The 24,469-nt window shown below is 38.3% G+C and overlaps 3 protein-coding genes across 3 annotated transcripts; all 3 read right to left on the reverse strand.

Annotated features, from left to right (window-relative positions):
* Nucleotides 1-387: 387 nt before the first annotated feature.
* Nucleotides 388-20,640, reverse strand: LOC134821032 (golgin subfamily A member 2-like). Its single transcript, XM_063831698.1, has 20 exons — nucleotides 20,487-20,640; nucleotides 20,132-20,288; nucleotides 19,902-20,008; nucleotides 19,110-19,262; nucleotides 18,763-18,964; nucleotides 18,400-18,542; nucleotides 16,549-16,716; nucleotides 16,176-16,337; nucleotides 15,756-15,882; nucleotides 15,509-15,624; nucleotides 5,330-5,402; nucleotides 5,086-5,194; nucleotides 4,723-4,920; nucleotides 4,497-4,613; nucleotides 3,880-3,964; nucleotides 3,183-3,357; nucleotides 2,542-3,071; nucleotides 2,193-2,295; nucleotides 1,917-2,023; nucleotides 388-1,080 (listed from the first exon to the last, which is right to left on the reverse strand). Exons 1-20 carry the CDS (start codon nucleotides 20,574-20,576, stop codon nucleotides 817-819), a joined length of 3,186 nt encoding a protein of 1,061 aa, XP_063687768.1. The 5' UTR covers nucleotides 20,577-20,640; the 3' UTR covers nucleotides 388-816.
* A 156-nt stretch (nucleotides 20,641-20,796) lies between these two features.
* LOC134820522 (survival motor neuron protein 1-like) lies at nucleotides 20,797-23,480 on the reverse strand. Its single transcript, XM_063830947.1, has one exon. It carries the CDS (start codon nucleotides 23,384-23,386, stop codon nucleotides 22,640-22,642), a length of 747 nt encoding a protein of 248 aa, XP_063687017.1. The 5' UTR covers nucleotides 23,387-23,480; the 3' UTR covers nucleotides 20,797-22,639.
* On the reverse strand, nucleotides 21,400-22,029 carry LOC134821379 (uncharacterized). The gene has a single exon (XM_063832121.1). The coding sequence runs from the start codon at nucleotides 22,027-22,029 to the stop codon at nucleotides 21,400-21,402; it is 630 nt and encodes a 209-aa protein (XP_063688191.1).
* Nucleotides 23,481-24,469: the final 989 nt, after the last annotated feature.

Here is a 24,469-nt window from a genome sequence, read left to right on the forward strand (position 1 = left end):
ATAACAGCTAACGATCCCAACGAGAACTCAAGATGTCCTAGTTGCCTTAACAGCGTGTGCTGTTGCTTGAACGAGGTGTACCGCCCGGCTACCTCCGGTCGTAATACCAGAAAGTACTCAATCTTTAAACAAGGAGTGTTCAAAAACAATACTGGGTTAGCGGTAGTGGGGATACAAAGAGTCCTCAGCCCTCCCTCCACCTGCACCTTCGTTAAGAATAAGAGGCAGAGTGAGCAGAGGAGCGAGTAAAGGACAAAGAACTACTCTGGATTTGAAGGACTTAAATGAAGGGTTTGAGAATAAACTGATTGCATTTTTATCAGGTTTTCAAATCTAGACTGTTTTTTGTAGAGACTAGAAAAGCTGTGTTGTTCAGAAAAACTGCTGTTTAATGGAACGTGAAATTATCAGTTATCATTACTTATCAATTGTTTTAAATCCCGAACAAACATAACATTTTAAATTAATTGTATACAAAAGCTGAAAAACAACCAAGTTACTTATCCAGACCTAAGAGAAGTTATATAATCTAGTTATCTTAATTTTAAAACTATCATGACAATGGCAAGAAATAAAAATTATAAGGTACTTTGACATGAAATAAACACAGAACTTAAAATTCTAACAACATTGCAAAATCCATCCTGCACTGTACAAAAATGTTCAACCAAATTATCAATGGAGTCTATTTATACAGTTTTGATACAATTCAGATAAAATGTATCACAGCTCAATCAAACTTCTCAAGTCCTCCTGCAACGACACTCTCGCTCATCTTTACTAAAAATATGAATCATTAAACCTAGATTAAGATCTTCAGAAATCTTTAATGGGTCCTCTACCACCACCACCATACATGGGCCCGGTCACAGGTTTCTTGCCTATGTCAGTCTTGAGCCTGAGCCTTCCGATAATCTCCAACATTTCGTCCCTGGTCGTACTCATAATGCTAAGAGTGCTGACGTTTGAAGAGATGGAGTTGGAGCGACTACGGCCGAAAGGAGCTGTTTTGAGGGTGTCCTCTGCTTCGTCAACGCAGGGTAGTTCTGTAATGAGCTGCTGAAGTCGGCTGATATGGGCCTGAGATTGTTGGGTATTTAAGTAATAGTTGATACTTTGCAACAGGCTTACCATAATGAAAAACTACAAGTATAAATCACTAAATCATTTCTCAACAAGTTAAGATCGTCCATGAGTTATGTTTGCAAGATTTTGGTCAATTTGGACCCCGGTTAGTAATTTTGGACATTGTGTTGTAATTACGCTATGCGAGGGCGTATGTAAGTTGTTAGTTGTTAGAAAGTTAGTAATCGAAAATATAAAGATTTGGGTAAACACCGGACGCATAATTGGACAGTTCACAGTTAACGGTAAACTTGCAACTTAAACAAAGACCCCATGCATATAATCATATGATAATGGCGTGATAACTGATAATCCGGACACGCCGCGTCCAAAAATATATTCGCTGGATTTTCAGACTTCTCAAATTAGAAAACATTGGAAATCTGAGTAATTCTATGGGAACTGCATAGAAATTCACTCAACTTAAATCTTTAGACCGATTCAAGCAGATTAGCGAAATGGTTCTACTATGAGGAATCATGTTCCATTTGAATTTTGTACTCAGAAAGATGAAATTCAACCATAAATTAGACATTCAACGTTGCATCGTACGAAAGTGCGCGCGCGCAACGTCACAATGACATGCTAACATTTACAAAATTGTCAACTTTTTATGTAAAATTGGTATTGGGCGTTACGAATATGGATCTTTAACTGAGGTACAGACTACAGATAGCATTGGGTCATAATTTCTATATCTACACACCGATTGAGAAAAACCAATTTTGTAATCAACAAGACTAAGTGTAAACTCGTCACATTTTAATCAATGGGGCTTTTTTGATAATCACCTGCATATCAGATCGTTCATTTAGCAGTTTATTGATAAGATTGTCTTTTTGTTGGAACTGTAATCGCAAGGCTTGTCTTTGAGACTGGTACAAGGAAATGTACTCCCCTGAAATCGTCAAAATATTCAAAATACGATGAAAAGAAAGTGTGATTGCGTGAAAATGGTGTTGTACATCAAACATTCCATTCACAAACGATTAACAATCAAACTTTTTAAAGAGAAATGTTGCACATTCCAGCCACAAAATCGAGGGTTTCAATGTAATTTGTCTTACCGATCGTATCAGTTTCGCCTTCTAATATGATATTCTGGTGCTCGATATCTTTCACCTTCTCGACAAGGTTCGCGTTTTCTTTCATTACTACCGCGAATTTCTCCTGTTTAGAACGGTTGTTAGTTAGTTGTCTGTCTCTCTGTGTAAAACAACAGTTTATTGTCTACATTTACAACTTGTATGGTAACCATGGTAACCATCTTTCGTTGCTGTTGAACACGGTAGAATGTACTATTGTTGAAAATACAAAGAGCAATACATTTAGGAGGAGGTAATCTAAACGAAGACATTAAATCGTGCAAATTTCTGTTTGTAAATATATAATGTTCTATTATTATTTAATTCTGACCTGTAATTTTTGCATATGCTGCATATACTCGTCCCCATGTGGACCCTTAGAAGCTAAATACTTAAGTTTGTTCTCAAACTCTGTCTCAGTGGATTGCATATGAGCTTTCATAACATCAAGAGGAACCTCCTGGTGATTAAGATTTTGAGGTACAACATCCTGATTACCAGGTGTATCTTTAGTTTTATTCTCAGTCGGCATATCTTTAGTTGCTGATAAATCCCCCCTCTCAAACTGGCCTGCAGATGTAATTGAGATGCTGTCATCACCTCCGTTTTCCACCACGCCCTCACTATCATATCGTGTGACACTGGAGCGTCGGTTATCCAGGGCTGCGTCCTGGTGGGAGTTGTCGTAGTGCTGTGTCGCTAGGTACATGTGGAGTTTCTGGATAACCTGGGATTGGCGCTGTATCTCCTGTTTGTAGTGTTGCACACTGCGCTCTTGTTGCATTTTAGCGCGGGATAGCTGCATTTCTAAAACACGAACATGAGCTTGAAGTTTTCGTTCCTCTTTTGAGCGGCTTGTTTCTGAAACAAAATGATGAATAGAGCATCTGAACATTGCAGTGAGGAATGAACTCATTAAAAACCAAATTTAACTGAGAAAATTATAAATCTTGTTTACAATAAAAATCTCACCTTGTGTCATAACATCCGCTCCTTCTTCTTCTTCTTCTTCCTCCTCATCAGTATCCTCCCCCAACCCTGTCTCTATCTTCACCAACTCCTCCTCCAGTTGGTCCAATGTGGACTGGAGGGTCTGTTTCTCTTGTTCCAAATCCTTCACTTCTTCCCTGTCGTCCACTGTGTACACCTAGAATAGTAACCATTAGTAACCGTTAGTAACAGTTAGTAACTGTTAGTAACCGTTAGTAACTGTTAGTAACCGTTAATAACTACTAGCCAGCTACCAGTTACTTAGTTACCAAGAAAATAAGCGAAGCTAGTACACTTAAGAAACTTTGGGCGTTGATAAGTTAAAATTATAATTATAATTAAATTTACATAACAAATAAACGTATTTAATAACTAAAAGTTGCGGCAAGTAACTGTGAGCATATAATTTAAATTTACAGCAAGAATATGTACTATGTTGCAAGACAATATTCGTCGTTTGCACTAACGTTCATTGCATAATATTATGATATAATATCGTGTACTTCAATAATGTGTGTAATTAAGTCTGAGTGATTACTAGAACGATGTAAAGTGATCCCAATTAAATTAGAGTCGTGTAGCACAGGAGCTATTTAAAACTTCCTCTTCACCAATCTTAAATATGCGGTAAAACCTGAAATTCTGCAATTATTTAACTTTTACTAGTATTATAACATACCGACAGTTCATCAGATTGGGTTCGTTTTCTTTCCCGTATCTCCTGTGTTTCTTGCTGTATTTGTTTGTTCATCTCGTTATACAGCCTGAAAATAATGAATTTGTCACTGTGTGTAAAATGATGTAACACTGTCATAAACCAGTGAGTAAGCGACGGCTAACGGGTCTTATTACATTAATCATTAATGTATTTTAGTTTTTGTTAGTTCAAAGAACTGTAGACTGCAGATAGGAAGTTGATGATTGAGATCAAAAAGATAACACCCTAGTCCCTATTTTTATCTTTGAATGATTGAAACAGTCGGAGATAATATTTGACATACTTTGAAAACCTCATTGAGACGTAATACCAACTTTTTGAAAAGTTGCAAAATAACATTCAAATCATGAGTCAGGATCAAAACATAAGAAACACGAATGCCATTTTATGAATTAATGGCAACTCATAGCTCAAAATTCGCTCCTTCATAATTCTTAAAATTCTGCCTTTCTTTTTGTATCACCCTGTAAATAGCCATCCAATTTTCAAGGTCCAACAATAGCGCGGGCCGCGGCCACAGTGTCAGAGTATTTACCAAAATGACAAGATTGGACTTTAACTAAACATTCCAAACATACCTGCTGAGCTCGTCCATGTAATGAGTGTGTAATTCCTCTTCCCGTGCCTTTAAATCAGATGCTCCTTTGTTTGTAAAGTAATGTACTAATTGCGTGTACTGTGTTTTGAGACTCGACCTGAAGAACGTATTGTATTTATGTTCCGCTTTTGGAAACAATAAGACATGCTATCTTTATAATATCATCTTGAAAGTCCCAACTTTAAAAAGTTTACACTTTTTGTTACCTGAAGTTTTGTTGGAGCTCACTAAGTTGACCTCTGAGCGCCTCCACCTCGTCATCATGGCTGGTCTGTATCTCTGTTATATAATGCTTAAACTGGCGAGTCTGTGCGGTGATCCGCTCCTCTAGAGTGCCTATCTGATCACGCAACTGCTCCTCGTAGTACTTATCTAGAAACTCGCGCTGCTTCTCACGTTCTAACCTGGATACGTAGTCAGCTTTAGTGATTATATTACTGCTACTAGAGTATTACATTCATTGTATAAAATAGAGGGAAAGTAACCGATTGTTTATTTATTTACTGATTTGATACTATTGTGTCCAATTCATGGCATAGTTAAACATATAATATGAATCAGGAATCTACCTTTCATTGGTGAGCATATCCTGGATCTTCTTATCAACAGCTTCTGAATTATACTGTTTCTCCAATCTCTCTATCTTCTCTTCCAACGCTTCTTCGTTTGGTGACTTACCTGAATATTTCAACTTTATCGTATTGTAATATGTTTTATCGTCGCAGATAAGACAAATCGTTTCCAAACGTGAATCAATAGTTCAAGTTTTTGACCAATGATAGTTCAGTTAGTGAAGTTGTTGAGAGGCTCTACCTGTATCCAGTTGCTTTGAGAGTGAGGCTACCTTCTCTTGTAACGCCACGTTCATCGCTTTAACACTGTCCACCTGTGCAAATATTCACGGTAATCAACTGGAAAATCATCGAAATCCAATGAATCATATAATGCATTTAAATTAATTGCAATTACTCTATATTTAGTAAATTTACAGCAGTCTGTTTAGTAGACTGACATCGGCTGCTGAAAAATGTAATTTCTACAGAGGTCTACTGTAGCTGTAGTTTGATCTGAATATGATATAACTCGCCGAATTTTTCAGCCCTAAATATGTCATTAACCCACAGGTTTTAAGGTCGGTGCAAAAAGGCTGGAGCCATCAGGTACTGATAGTGATATATGCACCTGTGTTGGTGATGATAAACGATAAACGATCAACAAAAACTTTAGTAGCAATAATCAGTTGCAGCTGTGATAAAGGGGTAAATTAATAGCTCGTGCCAGACTAAATGGTCCAGCTATCGTCATATATCAGGGGATGCTATTAATTCTGATGCTGTGATTGGTTCCTTGGTTAAGTCGTTAAGGGTAAAATCGTTTTTATTAACCATCTCAGCTGTTCCAACATACAAATTTCCGACTTTGATTTTGTTTGACAATGAGCTGGAAGACCCTGATTATTTGGTTTACCATGGTGACATGTACCATTTGCATTTCAAGTAGTGACTTTTCAGCAAATAAGCATGGTGAGATTTGAACAAAATATTTCGGATATTTAAATCGATATTTTGATAAATACTTCTATTTAATCAACATTATTGAAAGTCTCCTCTACAAGGTTTCTAGTGACGTCACTCTTTATCCCGTAGAAAACGTTAGAGACCTTGGTGTAAAAGTGTCAAGCGATCTGAGCTGGTCTAAACACGTCGGAGATATGGTCACCAAAGCTAGAAGTAAACTGTCTTGGGTGTTCAGTGTGTTTAAGACACGGGATAAAGTGGTTATGATGACCCTCTACAAGTCTCTAGTCAGAAGCTTATTGGAGTACTGTTGTCCGCTGTGGGACCCAGTCAAGACGACAGAGATTCAGCTTTTGGAGGGGGTCCAGCGTACCTTTACAAGCCGAATTGGTGGTCTATACAGCTTAAACTACTGGGAGAGGCTAGCTCATTTGAAGTTAATGTCCCTGCAACGGAGAAGGGAGAGATACATCATCTTGATGATGTGGAAAACGTACCATAACGTTGTTCCAAATAGCTGTAGCATCGAGTTTGTGGAAACATCCAGATATGGCACTAAAGCAGTTGTTCCTTCTCTATCAAAGTCGAGTTCGATGAGAAACCAGACACTGTACGATAGCTCGTTCGCAGTAAAAGGATCCAAACTGTGGAATAAGGTGCCGAGTGAAGTGAAAGCCGAGAAAACGTTTGCCAGCTTCAAAGTCAGTTTGTCGAAGTTTCTTGCTTTGATACCGGATAACCCTCCGGTTTCCGGTTATACGTGCAGCTGGTCGAATTCCTTGGTAGACTACACGCCATCACGGTGGTCAGACATCTGATGACCCTTCCTGCTACGAGGATAAACCTTACCAAGTTACCAAGTTAGTTAGTATTGTCGGAGCGTATGTTAAGGAAGGTCTGACAACAGCTGTATATATCCATTTCATGGTCTTGGTTTCCCCGATCCAATAAAGCCCTCCCTGAAAGTCTTGGTCGAAAGTGGGCAACCCATCAACGTTTGGCTTGTTACCGACTCAATTATGAGACACATTGATGAGTCATGCTTGGAATTTAGGAAATATAGGTTGAATTTCAAAAGAATTGACTTTACATGTAGTGAATCACTGACCGGTGAATACATGATGGGGAGCAAAATACCAACAGAGAAGCCTCAACTAATATATGTACATCTCGGCATCAATGATATACACAAAGGAGAGGACATTACCAAAATCATCGACAACTTCAAGATCTTTAATGAAATGCTAGAACTAGTATCTCCCACCACCAGACTGGTCATCTCTTGCCCCCTACTGAACGGAAACACCTACCAGAACCGACACGTCTTTTCCTTGAGGAGATCCCTGTCCTTATTGGTCAATCAGCAGCAAGACGAGGACCCTAAAACAAAAAGGATTTTCCTTCAGAGAAATGATAAGTTCTTCATTAACACTCAGTCCACTTCTAAAGGCATCATGTAGCCTCCAGGCTCGACAAACCCCGACAAACCCCGACAAACCCCGACATATCCTTCAACAAACCCCGACAGACCCCGACAAACCCTGACAAACCCCAACAGACCCCGACAAACCCCGACAAACCCTGACATATCCCGACAAACCCCAGGACAAACCCCGACAAACCCCGACAAACCCTGACAAACCCCGACATATCCCGACAAACCCTGACAAACCCTGACATATCCCGACAAACCCTGACAAACCCCGACAGACCCCGACAAACCCCGACAGACCCCGACAAACCCCGACAAACCCCGAAATATCCCGACAAACCCCGACAAACCCCGACAAACCCTGACAGACCCTGACAAACCCCGACAGACCCCGACAATCCCGACAAACCCTGACAAACCCCGACAGACCCCGACATACCCTGACAAACCCCGACAAAACCCCGACGTGTCGATATGTGTCGTATCATGTCGGGCCCACCGGCTACATGATGCCTTTCTAAGTAGAATTTGATGTACTTCCGCGATAATCTCCATCTATCAGAAAGAGGAATGCATGCAATCACCAACACCATGAGAGACACCCTCGACAAGATCTTCAGGGAGTTTGAGCTTCCAGTCTAAATTTTAGTCTTCAAATCATGACCACCAACCCAACCTCTTGAAAAAATACTATGAATTTACAATCCAAAATTATAAGCTGGAACATCCAATCAACAAATACAACTTTTGGCTCTAAGTTTGATGACCCTCAATTTTGTGCCGTCTTTGACAAGTTTCCTATTGTCTGCCTTCAAGAAATAAGACAACCTGTCAAACACTCGGGTTACAGGTCCTTCAATAAAACCCGCCGGGACAAAAAACATGGTGGCGTATGCATAATGGTCCAAAACGAAATATCCAAAGGCGTTAAACTTGAAAAATCCACAATTGAAGATGTTGTTGCCTGTAAACTTGACAAAAATTACTTTGGCGTAGATAATGATATATTCATTGTTAACTCATACATTAAACCAGCTAACACTTCCTCTAAAAACTCAAATATTTCGGGCTTTGACACCATCCGTGAACTGGACCAATTTCTCAATGTTCTTTTAAGTAAAGGTGATGTCATTACTTGTGGTGACTTCAACTCGCGTATCGGCCATGACATCGACTTTATCAAAGAGGACAAATGTGGCTACGAGAGCTTCATTCCCCTGCCAGAAGACTACACTCCACAAGAACTTCCAACCAGGAACTCAAAGGACAAAAAGTCGAACAATTACAAAAGACCCTTTCTAGAAATGCTTGTCAATAATGAACTCCATATTCTCAATGGGAGAACTTTAGGAGACTCATATGGTGACTTCACTTGTATTCAGACCAGCGGTGCCAGCGTTGTTGACTACTTTATTATATCCCCAAACTGCAGTAAGTATCTAAGTCATATGACAATCCAGCCGTTCACTTGCTTTTCTGATCATAAACCACTACTCCTGGCACTCAACTTCTCTCCTTCCAACACTCTTGTAAACACAAAGGCACTCCATGAAACTTACGCTCGAGCCCCACTTCGTTACAAAATAACTCCTGATAGCCTTTCAAGCTTACGGGATACAATGATGGACCCACTTGTGGAAGAATGTTCCAAAAGCCTCTTAGAAACAGATTATCCCGAAGATCTCATAGGTACATACAAATTAAACGAAGATATCACAGTACACTTGAACAAAATAGCAGACAAATGTCTCCAAAAGACCAAACATCCCAAAATAACCAAAAAGGGATCAATAAATAAACAACCCTGGTTCACACAAGCCACCAGAGAAGCTAAAATATCTTGTACTCGTGCAGCTCAAATTGTTTCTGATTTCCCAAATAGCGATTATCTTCGAAAAAATTTTTACCAGGTAAAAAATACGTACAAAAGTTTAATTGACCGTACAAAAAACAAATATCTTGACAAACTGAATACAGATATTGAATCTGGTAAAATTCTAAACTGGAAACAATTCAAAAAAACTGAAAAAATTTAAAGGAAGAGTTGACAAATTTGATTGCCATGACATGGACAACTTTCAAAAATTCTTTGGTAAACTTTATGCCAATGCACATAGCACCATAACTGTAGAGAATAAGGAAAAAATGCTTCAAAATGCAGAGGCTATTAACAATAATTTCCAACCATCCCCTGCACAATCAATACTCAATGGCCAGATCTCTGTGGACGAAATATCTACTGCGATCTCTTCACTCAAAAACGGCAAAAGTTCCTCGGAGGATATGATATGTAATGAAATACTGAAGACCTTGTCCACAACAAACACACAACTCCTTTGCAAAGTCTTTAACCGCTGTTTGGACACTGGAACTTACCCATGGAACAACAGCATTATTACACCCCTACACAAAAAAGGCGACAAAGATAATCCAGACAATTACAGAGCAGTTGCTGTGAGTAGTACAATCGGAAAATTATTTTCGACCATCATGTTAAACAGGATATTGGATAATCAAGTTCAAAAATGAATACAACCCGGACCCCATAAATCAACTTGGCTTCGCTAAAGGAGCTCAAACATATGACCACATACTCACACTCAACACAATTACGTCTAAATACAAAAAGCTCAAGGTTCCCGTCTATGCTGTTTTTGTGGACTTCCGGAAGGCCTTCGACTCTGTTTGCCGTGAAGCTCTTTTCTTAAAATTAGCTAAACTAGGTATCACTGGCAAAACATTTAATGTTCTTAAACATATGTATAAAAATTCCACTGGCCAGATAAAACTATCTGGATTTGTCAGCGAAAAATTTGATATCAATAAAGGAACTGAACAGGGTCATCCACTTTCCCCTGATCTATTTAAGATATACATCAGAGATCTTTCCCCTCGACTAGAATATGATAACTGTCCGAAACTAATGAACCAACTTATCAGTCACTTACTATGGGCAGATGATCTGATACTCTTGGCACTGGACCCCAAAACCCTCCAAAAGCAACTCGATGCTTTGAACAATTTCTGCTTGGAATGGGGCGTCGAAATTAATGCAGATAAAACTAAACTCATGAAATTTAATGCCCGTTTTGATACTTATCACAGGGGTCGACCGAGGGCAGGATTTTCGACCGAGGCCGAGGCCGAGGAAAATACAGTTAGTTAAGACCGAGGCCGAGGACAACCGAGGTTTCTTTTTTTTTACCGAGGCCGAGGCCGAGGCCGAGGAGTGCAAATTTTGACCGAGGCCGAGGCCGAGGCCGAGGAATTTTGGCAGAAAAATTGTTTGGAAAAAGGGCATTGTTTATTAGGAAAAGCGCACTGTACCTAATCAGATTGTACTGTGTACTATACTGTGTACACACGTTAGACTCTCGAGTTGATTTATCATTTCAACCATTAGTTTACTGGAAAGCTAATAAGCAGAGCTATCCGAACCTTGCTGAGTGTTCAAGGAAATATCTATCTGCGCCGGCGAGCTCAGCAGCACCAGAGAGATCGTTTTCTACAGCAGGGCACATCCTGAAGTTAAATCGCCTCAGCCTTAAGCCAACAAACTTTGAGGGGTGCTTGTTTCTCAAAAAGAACATCGGAACATTTGGGGACGACTTCGGCCCCTGTCCAAATGAATTTGAAGCCCCAAATAAAGAGGACTGTCCCCCTTCTGAGCTGTGCACAGAAGATTATTCTGATTCAGAGTGCTCAGATATTGTCATTTCATCAGACGATGAATCTTAGACTATGATATTTTTTCCCGATCCATGACTCAAAGTGCCGAAGGCACAAAAAAGTCAAGGACAAGGGTTAGCGATCGAGGTTTTTTTTGATATGGTAGCTTTGCGACCGTGCGACCGTACTTGCGTGCCTGCCCTCGCGCACTGTTATCGCCCACGTGACTACCTGCGCAAAGTTATTTTGCGCACAAATCTGAATTAAATAATTGTTGGCGCGCGGCGCTGAACTGACCAAGTACATTATTAATTTCACAATGTACATATCCCACTAGGCACTAGTTGATAGCATACTATTATTATTTTGAGTTACTATTACTATTTTGCACAGATCCGTGTCACTGTCGGGTGTCAGGTTGCATAAACAATAAGCATATATATACACGATTTTCAAATTCAATATGGAATTATATTAACTTAGTGGCGCTCGGCCTGTCACTCCGCTATATCTGCATGCTTATAAGTTATAAACAGTTAAAACTGGGATCTCCAGGTTGTATGGAATATGATAAAATACGCCATCACGGATCGGGAAATTGAGCGGCCATCCACAAAAAAAGCGGCCGCATTTCTTGTTAGTTTTGTGTCCTGGTCAATTGGTCGTTTTATTTTCAATTTTACAAATTCGTTTACATTAACCTCTGTAAGTCTGTAGAAAAATTCCCAAAATTTCAACAAAAATCCTCGGTCAAATCCTCGGTAAAATCGTCAAATTTCGCCGAGGCCGAGGAATTTCGAATCTATTTTTGACCGAGGCCGAGGCGAACCGAGGAATTGTCCTCCTGACCGAGGCCGAGGCCGAGGCCGAGGAAAAATCGCCATTCCTCGGTAAAACCGAGGCCGAGGCCGAGGACTCGGTCGACCCTTGACTTATCAGCCGGTTCCCCTCAAAATTGGTGATCACTTGTTAGAAGAAGTCGAGTCATACTGCTATCTAGGAATCGAAATACACAAATCCGGCACATTCACAAATGCCCGAACTGAGCTCAAAAAGAAAGCCATGCGTGCACTTTATGCCATGAAAAGCTCAGTAAACAAATCCAAATTATCATTCCGCTCTCTAACAACACTCTTTGATGGTCTTATTAAACCTATCGTTCTTTACGGAGCGCCTATTTACACACCTAACATGGCTATCATAAAACACATAACAAAACAAGTCGATCTCAATATGGATGCCGACACAAAAACAAAATTTCAAACTAGTATCCTCAAGAAAGTTAGCCTTCTGAACAGCGAAAAAGTTCACCTTCACTTTCTTAAATGGTCACTGGGGGTAAATCGTAAAGCCAGCAACGCAGGCGTCTGGGGTGAGTCAGGCCGCTACCCATTAATCTATGAATGTATTAACCTCACTCTCAAATATAGCCAACGTTTGAAAAATCTCAAAGATAACTCCCTTGTCTCCTTAGCTTTCAAAGAACAGATGAACATGAAATTGGACTGGTACAGGGGTTTGGAGCCTGTCCTCGCGCTAGACCCATGTTTCTCTACCGATCATGTCACAGCCTACCGCACACTCAAAAACAATCACTCCAAGTTACTTTTCGAAAGAAACCCGAGTATCGCAAAACCACCAAAAGAGGACTTTCTTATTCACAACGGTTTCAAGAAACGAATTCCTCCTCAATCAACACAACCCATCGGGAGTAAAATATTCACACCACACGTCATTACTAAAACTTTGAAATGTAACTTTAGAGAATATTGGGGGTCCTGTATCAACACTTCTCGGAAATTAGAATTCTATCGTGACCTAAAATCCAAATTTAACAAAGAGTATTACCTAGATAGTGTCATTAAATATGCAGACCGTGCTAATATCACAAGACTGCGGATCAGTGCACATCGACTCGAAATTGAACTTGGCCGATATAATCAAACTCCTCGTGACGAGCGAATATGCTCCTGGTGCAATATAGTCTTAGGTTCTGGTATTATTGAGAATGAAGATCACTTCCTTAACCATTGTGATCTTAACGCTGCATCGAGGCGAAACGTCCTAGACAAGATCCAGTCACTCATATCAAATCCAATCAAACCGTCTGCGACATCTTATTCTGTTCACAATGTCATCCCTGGAGCAAACGTCCTCAAATTCATCAGCAACAACAGTGAAATCATTGAACTTATCACGAACGAAAGTCAAGTCCACCTCACGAGAGTCGTTGCTAGGTTTGCCACTACGTGTTTTAACAACCGCAAGAAATTTGTTGACTCTCTGGCCAGTACATGAACAGTGAACACTGAAAATCACTGTACCCGCTTTTGTTTCTTTTCGCGCAACGACGAGTGCAAACTGCAAAGTGACCTGGCTCAAGCATTACAGCATTACCAAGGCGACTGAAAACAAAATATTCTATGTCAAATCTTTATTTTTCACTTTAGTTAAGTTATATTAATATAATAAATTCAAATCTTATGATATTGTTATTATCTTAACAGTTACTATTGTAGCTCAAGATTTTAAATTATTTGTATTCCTTGTATTCCTTGTATTCCTTGTATTCCTTGGGGGTGAACCCCCACCCCATATTGGTCCAATGGTTCTCCTGCATTGCATGAGTATGCCTTTGGCTTTTTTACGCTGATTTTTGATGTGTTCATTCCACGTGAGTTTGACAGGGTATTATATGGCATAATAATTTTATCGTTCCTTTTTTACATTGAAACAAGCGTCATGGACTCACTTGTTAGGTATTCCGACCATAACGAGGTGGTTTTATTCGAAAAAATCAAACAATTTGGTTGTAATGAACGAGATGATGATAAATCACTCAACACTCGACTGTCACGTGACTTTTTAAACATGTTCTCTATGTGGCCCTGAATGACTATTCGAAAGTCTTATCCTCTTCAATCTGATTCCAACCCTAACCCAATCCCTAACTAAAGCATATGCAGATGCTGAAGCCCTAACCCTAATGAGAAATTAGATAAACTTCCTTGGAGTTTTTTTATATAATGTGACATGGTGATTCGGAATCAGCGAAAAATCTCGAACACCGAGTGCAAGTGTAGAGTGATTTAGCACGCTCGAACACTGACAGGGTTAGCCCTTCAAGATTGATTTTGATGCAATAAATGTTTGATATGTACTAACTTCTAACTTTTCTAAAAAGGATATTTTTTTGATCGATTAAACCCTAGGCGCAGTGTGTGTTCAAGATGGTGATGATGGTTCATCGTACAGAGGAGATGTGGCTGTCACGGTATCAGGACTCGTCTGTCAAAGATGGGACTCTCAATCACCTAATAAACACCTTGTAACTCCGGAGAAGTAAGTTTCCTTTTTTCTTTTTTAGACCTTGCACAGGGGAAATGTGTCTTTCGTGATAAATTACGGCTTCAAAATGTTCTAAAATTATTAACAATTAGAATTACTTAGTCATAATTTCTTTGTGAGACCATGTAATTATATAATAGTGATATGAACACAATTCAAATTTAATTCGAGGTATTGCAAAAGATTTTATCACAACAAAATTTTCAGATACCCTAATGCAGGACTTGACGATAACTACTGCAGGAAACCAGGAAATGCAGAAAATGGGTAAGTCTTCCTACAGAAAGCATATCATTGTCATGAAGTTGACAAGAAATTAGGGGCAAAGTGTCAAATTTTAATTAATCGAAATTCACAAAATCACCGAACCGAAGGGAATCCTAGCTGAAATAATTCATGAAGTCGCCTTTGAAAATCCCTCAAGTAACATGTGTTAATGTTTTCTTCAGTGAACCAGGACCCTGGTGTTATAATGCTGAAGGAACTTCCCCCCGATATGAGCTCTGTAGTGTATCTACATGTAGATCTTATACTGGTAAGTAGACCCATTTTTAAATATTATAAACTAAAGCTAGAGAATTGCCTACGGAACAAATTATATCTTGAGTATACGCAGGGTGATCCATCCTTTATTAGAAACCCGCTAGTCGGTAGCTTTGTTCGAGGAAATTTTTAAAATCAGTTATGTTCTAATTTTATCGTTCCTTTCACAACGAGGCCATCAGGAGGTAAAATTGGAGGGTAGAGGTAATTAAATGTGAACAAGAAACAAATAATTAATGAGATAGTGGACCGATTCAGTAGATCAATAACTTAGATATCACATTCATTTTAAAGAAAATTCTCTCCTCAGGTATGTCTATTATTTCTTCTTCAACTCAGACTCAGCTTCATTAGCGATTTCTTGTATTCAATAGTGTACATGCTTAATATCTTAGTCGACAACATAGTTAGTCGATTGTTATTTTAGTTACGACTTATTTGATTTATAATTTTGATATTATATAGATTTGTTAGCGAACAAACCTGAGCAGCAGACAGCCCCAGGATAGCCTTCTCCTGCTGTAAGGAGGATATTGTCTTCTTGAACTCCTTTAATTGTTCTCGTAACTCTACTACTTGTGCACGACTGCTCGCTCCATCTGAGTGTAACGGTTTTGTTATGAATCTAGTGTCCGATCAGGAAACATTTTATCATCTTTACAAGATACAATTGTGTTTCATTGCATCTGATGTAACAAGTATCATCTAAAGTACTGATAACAAATCTAACCTAGCAAGCTATCTTCACTGAGTGGCCGTTGTAGTGTTTCACCCTGTTCCCCCAGCTGCTCTACTCGCTCCTCGCTGTCTGCTAACTCTGACATTAGGCAACTCACACGTGATGAGAGCTCCTGAACCTGGTGGAGAAGTAGTAGTGTGATGACGTCACTAATCGTGTGATGACTTCACTAATCGTGTGATGACGTCACTAATCGTGTGATGACGTCACTAATCGTGTGATGACGTCACTAATCGTGTGATGACGTCACTGGTAGTGGAGAAGTTAGTTCACACATTGGGGAGGCTGTAGATAATAAAATTGTTCACTCTTTGATCAGTCTTTTTTACACAAATTGCCAAAACCAAGGTCCGCGCAGTTGCACAGTTTCGTCGAAACAGTGAATGTTTAAAATGTTTAAAATGTAAATACCTCGTTAGCAAGTGAAGCGTTAGTTTCGCTAGTTCTCATGAGCTTATCTTGGAGTTCCAACATGTGGTCCTTTAGTTGCCTGTTTTGTCCCATAGCTCGACTTATCGTGGCTTTGTCATTATTTATTTGGGTGAGTAGTGAGTTCTGGTCAACGTGGGTTTCCTGTAATTATAATTAATTAATTGATTAATTATAATAACATGGTCGTTTTAGTCGGGTTTATCGTTCATGATATGTATTTACTACTCAGCAACATGTACACGCAGATTATTTTACTATGAGCGATTAGCTAGAGCTCATCATCTACTGAATCGTATCAAATGGTTCGATTAAATCCAAGTTGGTACGCCTTATCATACGTTAGCGTACTCACCTTGAATTTATCAAGCTCCTTTTGAAGGGAGAGAGTTTGTAAGATCTGCTCTTCAAGTGCCATTTCTAACTTTTGTTTCTCAACTGTCACCTCCGCAAGCAATTTCTCTGACTGGTCAGTAACTGGAATGTTTGTGGATGGTGCTTGTGCAACTGCTGTGACTTGTTCCTGTCGGTGATAATTTGTGATGTCAATTAATTAATTCTTCTAATTATTTAATTGAATTAACTCCTTGGATATCTTGCTATCATATACAATGTATTTTATATGAAGAGTTGTTCACTGTTTCACACCAAATCAGAGTATGCGACTTAATGTTCTAAAAATGAACAGCATACGGGTATTTGCCTCACAGAATGGCCAAAAAAAAGGAAGGTCTCTCAAAATCACAAAACATACTTTATTCCAGTTTTTATCTCATAAGAAGCTAAGTTGACACTCATATTTTTCTTCCCGGGGGTTCATTTAATCTCATAGCCATTTTTTCTTTGAGAAAAATTGGCCGGAAAATCTTCTTCTAAAAAAACATGCCTCACAGAATGGCCAAATCTGAATTTCTATAATTTTTTGATGGAGATACTTTTTAAATTTCTATCACCACACGTTGTTAGAAAACCTATTAAGGAATGTGGTAATAACCTAAAACTCACGAAAAAACTGAGCTGTGAAAAATTATTTCACAAAAAAGAAAAAATGCCTGACAAAATGGCCAAAAAAAAAGAAAACGAGAAAATTTTATTTTTCTAAAACCTTTGGCTCTTGTTTCAGGCATGCTGCTGGTATTAATATGCCTTGTTAACACCCCCATATAGGTGAAATTTCTTAAAACTGAATAAAAAGGGCATAATTTCCTACACCAAAAATGGCCATTTTGTGTGGCGTTGTTCATATTCCCTGATTTCATGATTTATAACCTTCATTCGGCTGTAAAAACACTCCATCTGGGGTGTTATTGTATGATAAATAGCTTGTGAATACTTTAGACTTATTGTTTCATTGAATAAAAGGAGTTTTAAATTTTGGCCATTTTGTGAGGCATATTTTGGCCATTTTGTGAGGCGTTTAGCCATTTTAGCATATTATTTCTTCCTATATTGAACAATGTTCGTTTTGTTTGATGAATACTATTCTTTAAACATCTTCTGTCATACTGGTGCCAGAAGTTCTCACCAAAATGCAAACTTAGTTCAAAAATTTGAAAACAAATTTTGTGAGGCATATTTTGGCCATTTTGTGAGGCGTGTAGCCATTTTAGCATTTTTTTCTTCCTATATTGAACAATGTTCGTTTTGTTTGATGAATACTATTCTTTGAACATCTTCTGTCATACTGGTGCCAGAAGTTCTCACCAAAATGTAAACTTAGTTCAAAAATTTGAAAACAAATTTTTCAGTGCTCAAAATTTCTACATAAACAGTCATATTTATGCCAGAAAATGTGGTCCTAGTTAATGATTTCACCACAGGAAGTGTTGCCAGAAGACTTTTGTTTCATATGGTATCCACAAAACCTACCAGTCATATATAAAAATTTAGTTACAAAAACATTTACAAATTTGGCCATTCTGTGAGGCTAGCCATTCTGTGAGGCATTTACCCGTACGTCGATTTTTTTGCTGTGAGTTATGAAATCTGAAACTAAATTTCCCGAATCTAGCTGATCATGATGTGCTGATATTGCGGTGTAACATGAAGCGTCTTACTATCAGAATACGTTATCAACCTAATTAAATTCTTGAGTCATGGCCAATAATATACATCAATATTTTGTGTATCATTTAACATCGACCGACGAATACTAGAAAATTATAACTAAGGCATGAAAAAACTCCGCAATATTGTGAAAACAAACCGAGTCAGATTCAGGGGTAATCTCAGTTTCAGGAGCAGAAGGGGAGGGTTGAAGGACAGGTTCAGGTGTAACACTCAGAGCTGTTATCTCCTCTTGTAACGTTGACATGTTAGCGTCCCGCTCCTGTAACTCAACTTCTAGGCCTGAGGATTTAGTCTCTCAACAAAATAATATCTCTCGAACACAAGTTCACTCAGATCGCATCTTATTTAAGATTCAAATTTCTTTTAATGACACGGAAAGTTTGACTTCGGCGAGAGGACAACATTCTCCCTGCCAACCCAATGATATTTGTTTTGTATAATATAATAAATCTCTAATAGATCAACTCTCTCAAGGGTGCCAATCTCTAAAGGTCTCTACCTTGTATCTGCTCCTTGAAGACTGTCTCCTGATGACTCAGTTTACCAGCCAGGACATCACATTGCATCTCCTTGTTAAGGAGCCCGCTCCTTAACCCCTCCAACTCTCCTGTCAGCTTCTTCACTTCTTCTTCTAGTCTTATCACGTCGTCATTTCTCTTAAAAGGATTGGGCACTGACGACATGGTGTTTTGAATTTTCGGCTGAAAAGATAGAAGTAAATATCGAAACGTGTTGAGAATCCTCCAGCAATCAAAACATTTTAAATGCATGTATTAGTTGATAAGTAGCACCATTTCTTGTTAGAAAGATCGCAATTCTCATTAAACTGAAAAAACAAGGACACACCTGAGGGGGAGCAGAGTTAGACAGTCGCTCGTTCAGCTCCTCCCTCTCCAGAGAAAGAGAGGAGAACTCTGTCTGTAACACGTTTAACTGATCGTTCAGACTGGAGACCTGACTCTGTAGTTTACTGTTCTCCTTCTGCTTTTCTTGCGACTCCTGAGTTGTTGTTCTATTTAGGAATCAGTATGTGAGTTTATTATGGCCATGTTGTGTGTATGTAAACATTAACATAGTATGTGTTTTATTGAGACTCATGAATAACGTTTAGAAGTTTATATGCTGGTATATTGTGGTTATTCTGTGTGTACCCATACATAGTACATTGTACATAGTACATTGTAAATAGTACATAGTACATCGTAAATAGTACATTGCACTTAGTACATAGTACATAGTACATAGTACATAGTACATAGTACATTGTACATAAACATAGTATGTTTATTAAACATAGTATGTCAACCAATTATAAGTAGAGCGCATCGTCACACGGTCAGTGTTCACAAACATGTCCAGTATAGTACCGTGATTCTGAAGTTCGCGTGGGTTCACAGAAACAGTCCGTATCATTAGTACAAACAGCCAAGTTTTAAATAGTGCGGGAAGCTGATGGTAGAAGCGGGAAATAGCTCTGAGCAAGCCAGATAGGTCATTGAAGTGTGAGCTAAGTTTTGGCTTTACTTCAAATACATGCATGGAAATTATAGCTTCAATTTAATCTAATTCTAGATTAGATATTAATCCTAGGTCCGTTAAAGATTGCTCAGATTTAAATCAAACTTCAACAAAACTTACGGCCAGAGCGTTGTTGTACTGAGACTGCAAAGTTGATTTCTTCTTCTCACTTGAAGACAAATCAGAATTCGAGGAGTGAAGCTGAGATCTCAAAACCGACAACTCATCTGAAGTCAAAATGTTATTAAAAGCATGGTGTCACGTGTTGATTACTTTTGGCCATTTGCGTTAATTTAAAATGTGTTACGCTTTGACAGACAAATAATCAATCGAGTGACTAAAAGAATTACCTTTGAGTTGTTGGATGTTAGAATTCTGCTTGTCCCGTGTCCTCAACAGTTCAGCCTTCTCCTCAACAAGTATATCGATTGTTTGCTGGTGAAGTGCTGTGTCAGACAGCTGGGATACCTGGGACTCATTGTCCACTTCGTGTGACCCATTTGAGTTCTGAGGGGTAACATCTGATATATATCTGATATATTAAAATTTTGAGGACATTGTTCGCATAATTATGATGATGAGGCACTTGATAACATGAAAATTTAAAGTTTGATAAAGTTTAATTCTGGTATTTCCAGAGATCAATTGTTTAATTTGCAATACGGAATGGGTATTGGGTAATTCATAATTTTTTCAATAGCACACCTTTTCTAATCGCGCACTTTTCTGCTGAAACCGCTTCAGTTTTTTCTTAGCAGCTGCTATTTTATCTTTTTGGCTCAGACTTGCTTCCATTTTCTCATACCTGTTGTAGTAGTTATTATGAAAATATGGCAACTAAATGCAGTCATATACCATATATTATTGTGAAACCTATCAGTAAATTACATTATTTGAAACTACTTGCTAAAGCTGTTCATCATAACAGAATTCTTGTGCGTAAACTTTAAAACTTTTATAATTGTAATGCATAATTTTAATAATCTTACTTTTGCATAAGAAATAAAATCACATCTTGCCAAAAAATATAAAGGTTATACATAAATAAATGCCTACTTAATATCTCATCAAAAAGCAAACAAATCATCGAGCAATAAATTATCAATGTCATAACAGTGGGTTCTCAGAAGTTGGATCATGTGGATTTTATGGTGTTTCTGTCTGGTTTCAAAACGAACTCCTAAAAACTGAGCAACCGTTTGAAATTGAAAAATGATTCAATTCGGGTTACAATCGTGCACACTTAGTACAAACATTCAAGCAGCTGATTCAATCTTTTGACAAGGTCAAACTAAAAGAGAATGACTTATTGTCAGTTGTCCCACAATTTTAATGATCCACCATCTTGGACACCACTGCTCTCTAAATGTTACTGTTATGTGTTTGATTTGCAATAAATAGATAAAAACTAAGGTGCATAAAACTGCTGATACATTATTTTAAATGATTCGCTGAATAAATTAATCCCTACAATAGATTTAACCCCAGTTCTTCCCAAATAAAAAATTCTTCTTAAAAATACTATAAACCACAGAAATTAGTCACCCTGAACACCCCTAACCTTAACCCCAAAATCAATTCAGCCAAAACATTCCCTTCCTTCAAACTACTTTCAGTTTTACAAATTATTCTCGAAGAATTCTAGATACAAATTAACAGCTCTGTTGACATCACGCTTACTCTTGGGTTCACTGAGATCTGCTCTCATAGACCAGCCATGAACCATATCAGGAAACTCTTCAATTGTAAGCTTTTCTCCTAAAACTTTGTCTGCAAGGCCACCAGGAAACAGATTCTCGTGATCATTCCCTGCATTCATAAAGAGTTGTTTACATTGTACTTGCTTGTAAGCCTCTTCCTCACTGTCCTCCAACAACTCCATCATTTTTGGGTGAGAGGGATGCATGCTAACCCCAGCCTTGAAATCAGGAAATGCTGAGAGTTTCATGACAAGAAAACTCCCCCAGCAGGTGCCTACAGACCCAAAAGTTGTAGCTCCTCTGCTTCGAGCAAAGCTCAGAACTCTTTTGACATCTGGCTCTAATTTACTGTAGGAGTACTTCTTTATGTGATCCATAAGACCAGGATCAGTTGGAGTGATGAAAAAACCACGATAGTAATCGGGAAGGATGACCATAAAACCATGGCTGGCCAACAGGTCAACGTTTTGTCTTGTTCTACCACCATCAAATCCGAATATATCGTAGTTCCAGATCACGCATTTCTCACCAGAGCCAGAAACATACATTTCAAGATCATCAACTTTTTCAAAGGTCCCTTTGCATTGGTACTCACTGTTATCTAGGAAGCTATGACTCTTGGGAGGACAACAGCTCATTGTAAGCAGTATTGCTACGACTTTCCATAAAAGAAGATATGGTTACCTTTTGTTCACATTCAGAATAATCTTTGGGATTCTGTTATTTAAGAACAAAATTTGTCTATGATTATATCCATCCACAATATAAATATCCATTATATAGGTGTACCGTAATTAGTAATCTGAATAATTGTTGAGTCTCATTAAATGCCAGATGCTTTCTGATCAAACTTGAGTAAGGAAAGAGTTTTATTTGATAGAAGCAGTATCTGCACTATAGGTAGAAACATGAAAACAATTGCTTTGTAACAAATAAATAACGAATTATGTAATTTTTAAAATAATTCATATCTAAATAGATTGGTAGAAATCAACTATAATAGTGGAAAAAAGATATCTTGACAGGTTGACCAAATGAAGGGAATAGATAATAATTATTTGTGACCATAATCCAATTGGTTGTTAAAAACGGCAATAAAAGAATCAGTAAAAACTGTCCACAATCACTTTAAATATGTCAACTTTTCTTTTAATTTGATCAAATTGGAGCTTTTGGGCTATCTTTGGGTACAATATTGTGTTCTCTTAGAGCTTGATAATATCCGGTGGTAAATCCAGTTTTATACCATGACATAAGCATTGCTGCAAGTGCCTCATCTGAACACTTGCTACTAGAAAAGGGATGTGGTGGACATGGTGGCTGAGGAATGGGTCCATGAGTGTGGCCTGTGGTGGACTGATTGTGCATGTTGTAAGGACTGTGGTGATGAATTGGACATGGAGGTGGTGGAGGGGGCATAGAATAATTAGGTGGTGGAGGATAATATTGATGATTCCAGCTATTGTGCGCACCATGGGGTTTAAAAGGGAACTCGTTGGTCTGAATATCAGGGGATTTTACAGGAAGTTTCTTCAAGTCAGATAACATAACATCATTTTCCTCGTCATATTCAGTAAAACAGACAGTTGCAAACGTTTCACAGAGAGCAACAATTTCTGCTGCATAAAACAATCCATCGTCAATATACTTAGCCTGACAGTGTTCACCAACCTCCCAACTGTTAACTGTTGGAACTTTCTTTTTCTTGTTTCTCTTTTTCTTCTTTGAGGATAAATGATTTGTGTTAGGCTTAACAAAATTCTTGTTGTCAGATTTTGCTGCAGTAGTGCCATTATCCAATAATTCTGTTTTAAATGAATCAATTGTTGAGTCCCAGGCTTTGATTAATGCTGAATCGTCCCATGCATCTGAGTCAGAGGTAAATATCTCTATTGGTTCTGCCATTGAATTCCTGAATTGGAGCGATATGAAAATCAGTGTTGATCATTATTGGTTTTGGTATACTTGTAATTTCGAGTATTATTTAAATTACATCAATACATCACAGGTCTATGACAAATTTAAAAATGTTTTATTAGTGATATAGACACACAAAAAATATTATGGATGGCTAATTGAGGACTTGTAATAACTAAGATGGCTGGGATTTTCCTATCTTGACCTGCAATGTAACGAAAGTGACTGTCGCTGACATGCAGCACCACTCATCTAGCAACAGATAAAAATGTATCCCATTGGGGATCCTAGCCGTAATAGTACTGCTTTGTAAGCATTCTTTTAAAGTAGACTTAAGGGATCCCACAAGATAAAACACATCAGATGCAATCCAGATCTAATTAGAGCAAATATGGAATGTAAGGTTCCCCATACCTCACAGAGTGGTTAGAGCTTCCACCTTCTACACAGAAGGTCCAGGGTTCGAATCACAGTGTGAGCTAATCTAGAGGGATAGCTAAAGATCCGCTGGCTCTGTGAGAAGTTAATTCGTGTAATATATAATATAATGTCTCCTCGGTTGACTCAGCCAAATAATCAAAACACTGTGATTGAAGGTTAAATGAGGAGGGTCCTGCCAAGAAGATTGTCGAGCCAGTAAACAAAATTCTGCAAGCTAATAATTCTGCAAGCTATCAAATACTAGCTATAAAACTTTCCTGTTTTCTCTTTTGGTTTAGGTTCTCCGTTCTTTAAACAGCTTTTGTAAGTATAAAAGATGCAACAGTTTATTTAGAGTGTACGAGCAAAAATCTTTAAATCACCCATACTTGTTACCTGAGGACCCCAGGCTTTAATGTTGATAAACAGAAAAGATCGTTCTATTTAGCGTTAATTAGGTCTATATTTGAACATTGTTCTGTCATATGGTCCCCTCAATCTGCAACTCATCTTCAACAGTTTGTTGCTATCCAAAAGAGGGCTATTAAATGGATCAATGGTGAACCTTACTCTAGTTATAATGACGATAAACTTGCTACAGAGCAAAAGAAACTAAATATTCTCCCTGTTAAACAGAAGTTTATTTATAAC

The sequence above is a fragment of the Bolinopsis microptera genome, chromosome 9, assembly GCF_026151205.1.
Source record: "Bolinopsis microptera isolate Bmic1 chromosome 9, MBARI_Bmic_1.0, whole genome shotgun sequence".
In the NCBI taxonomy this organism is placed as follows: domain Eukaryota; kingdom Metazoa; phylum Ctenophora; class Tentaculata; order Lobata; family Bolinopsidae; genus Bolinopsis; species Bolinopsis microptera.

What these genes read in the sequence shown, in the direction of transcription:
- LOC134820522 (XM_063830947.1), bottom strand. Translation starts at nt 23,386, where the DNA reads ATGGCAGAACCAATAGAGATATTTACCTCTGACTCAGATGCATGGGAC.
- LOC134821032 (XM_063831698.1), bottom strand. Translation starts at nt 20,576, where the DNA reads ATGGAAGCAAGTCTGAGCCAAAAAGATAAAATAGCAGCTGCTAAGAAA. An exon ending in ACGCTTCACTTGCTAACGAG is followed by an intron (nt 15,883 to 16,175) that starts GTATTTACATTT and finishes CTTCTCCACCAG; the next exon opens with GTTCAGGAGCTCTCATCACG. An exon ending in AGCATATGCAAAAATTACAG is followed by an intron (nt 2,296 to 2,541) that starts GTCAGAATTAAA and finishes CGTTCTAAACAG; the next exon opens with GAGAAATTCGCGGTAGTAAT.
- LOC134821379 (XM_063832121.1), bottom strand. Translation starts at nt 22,029, where the DNA reads ATGTATGTTTCTGGCTCTGGTGAGAAATGCGTGATCTGGAACTACGAT.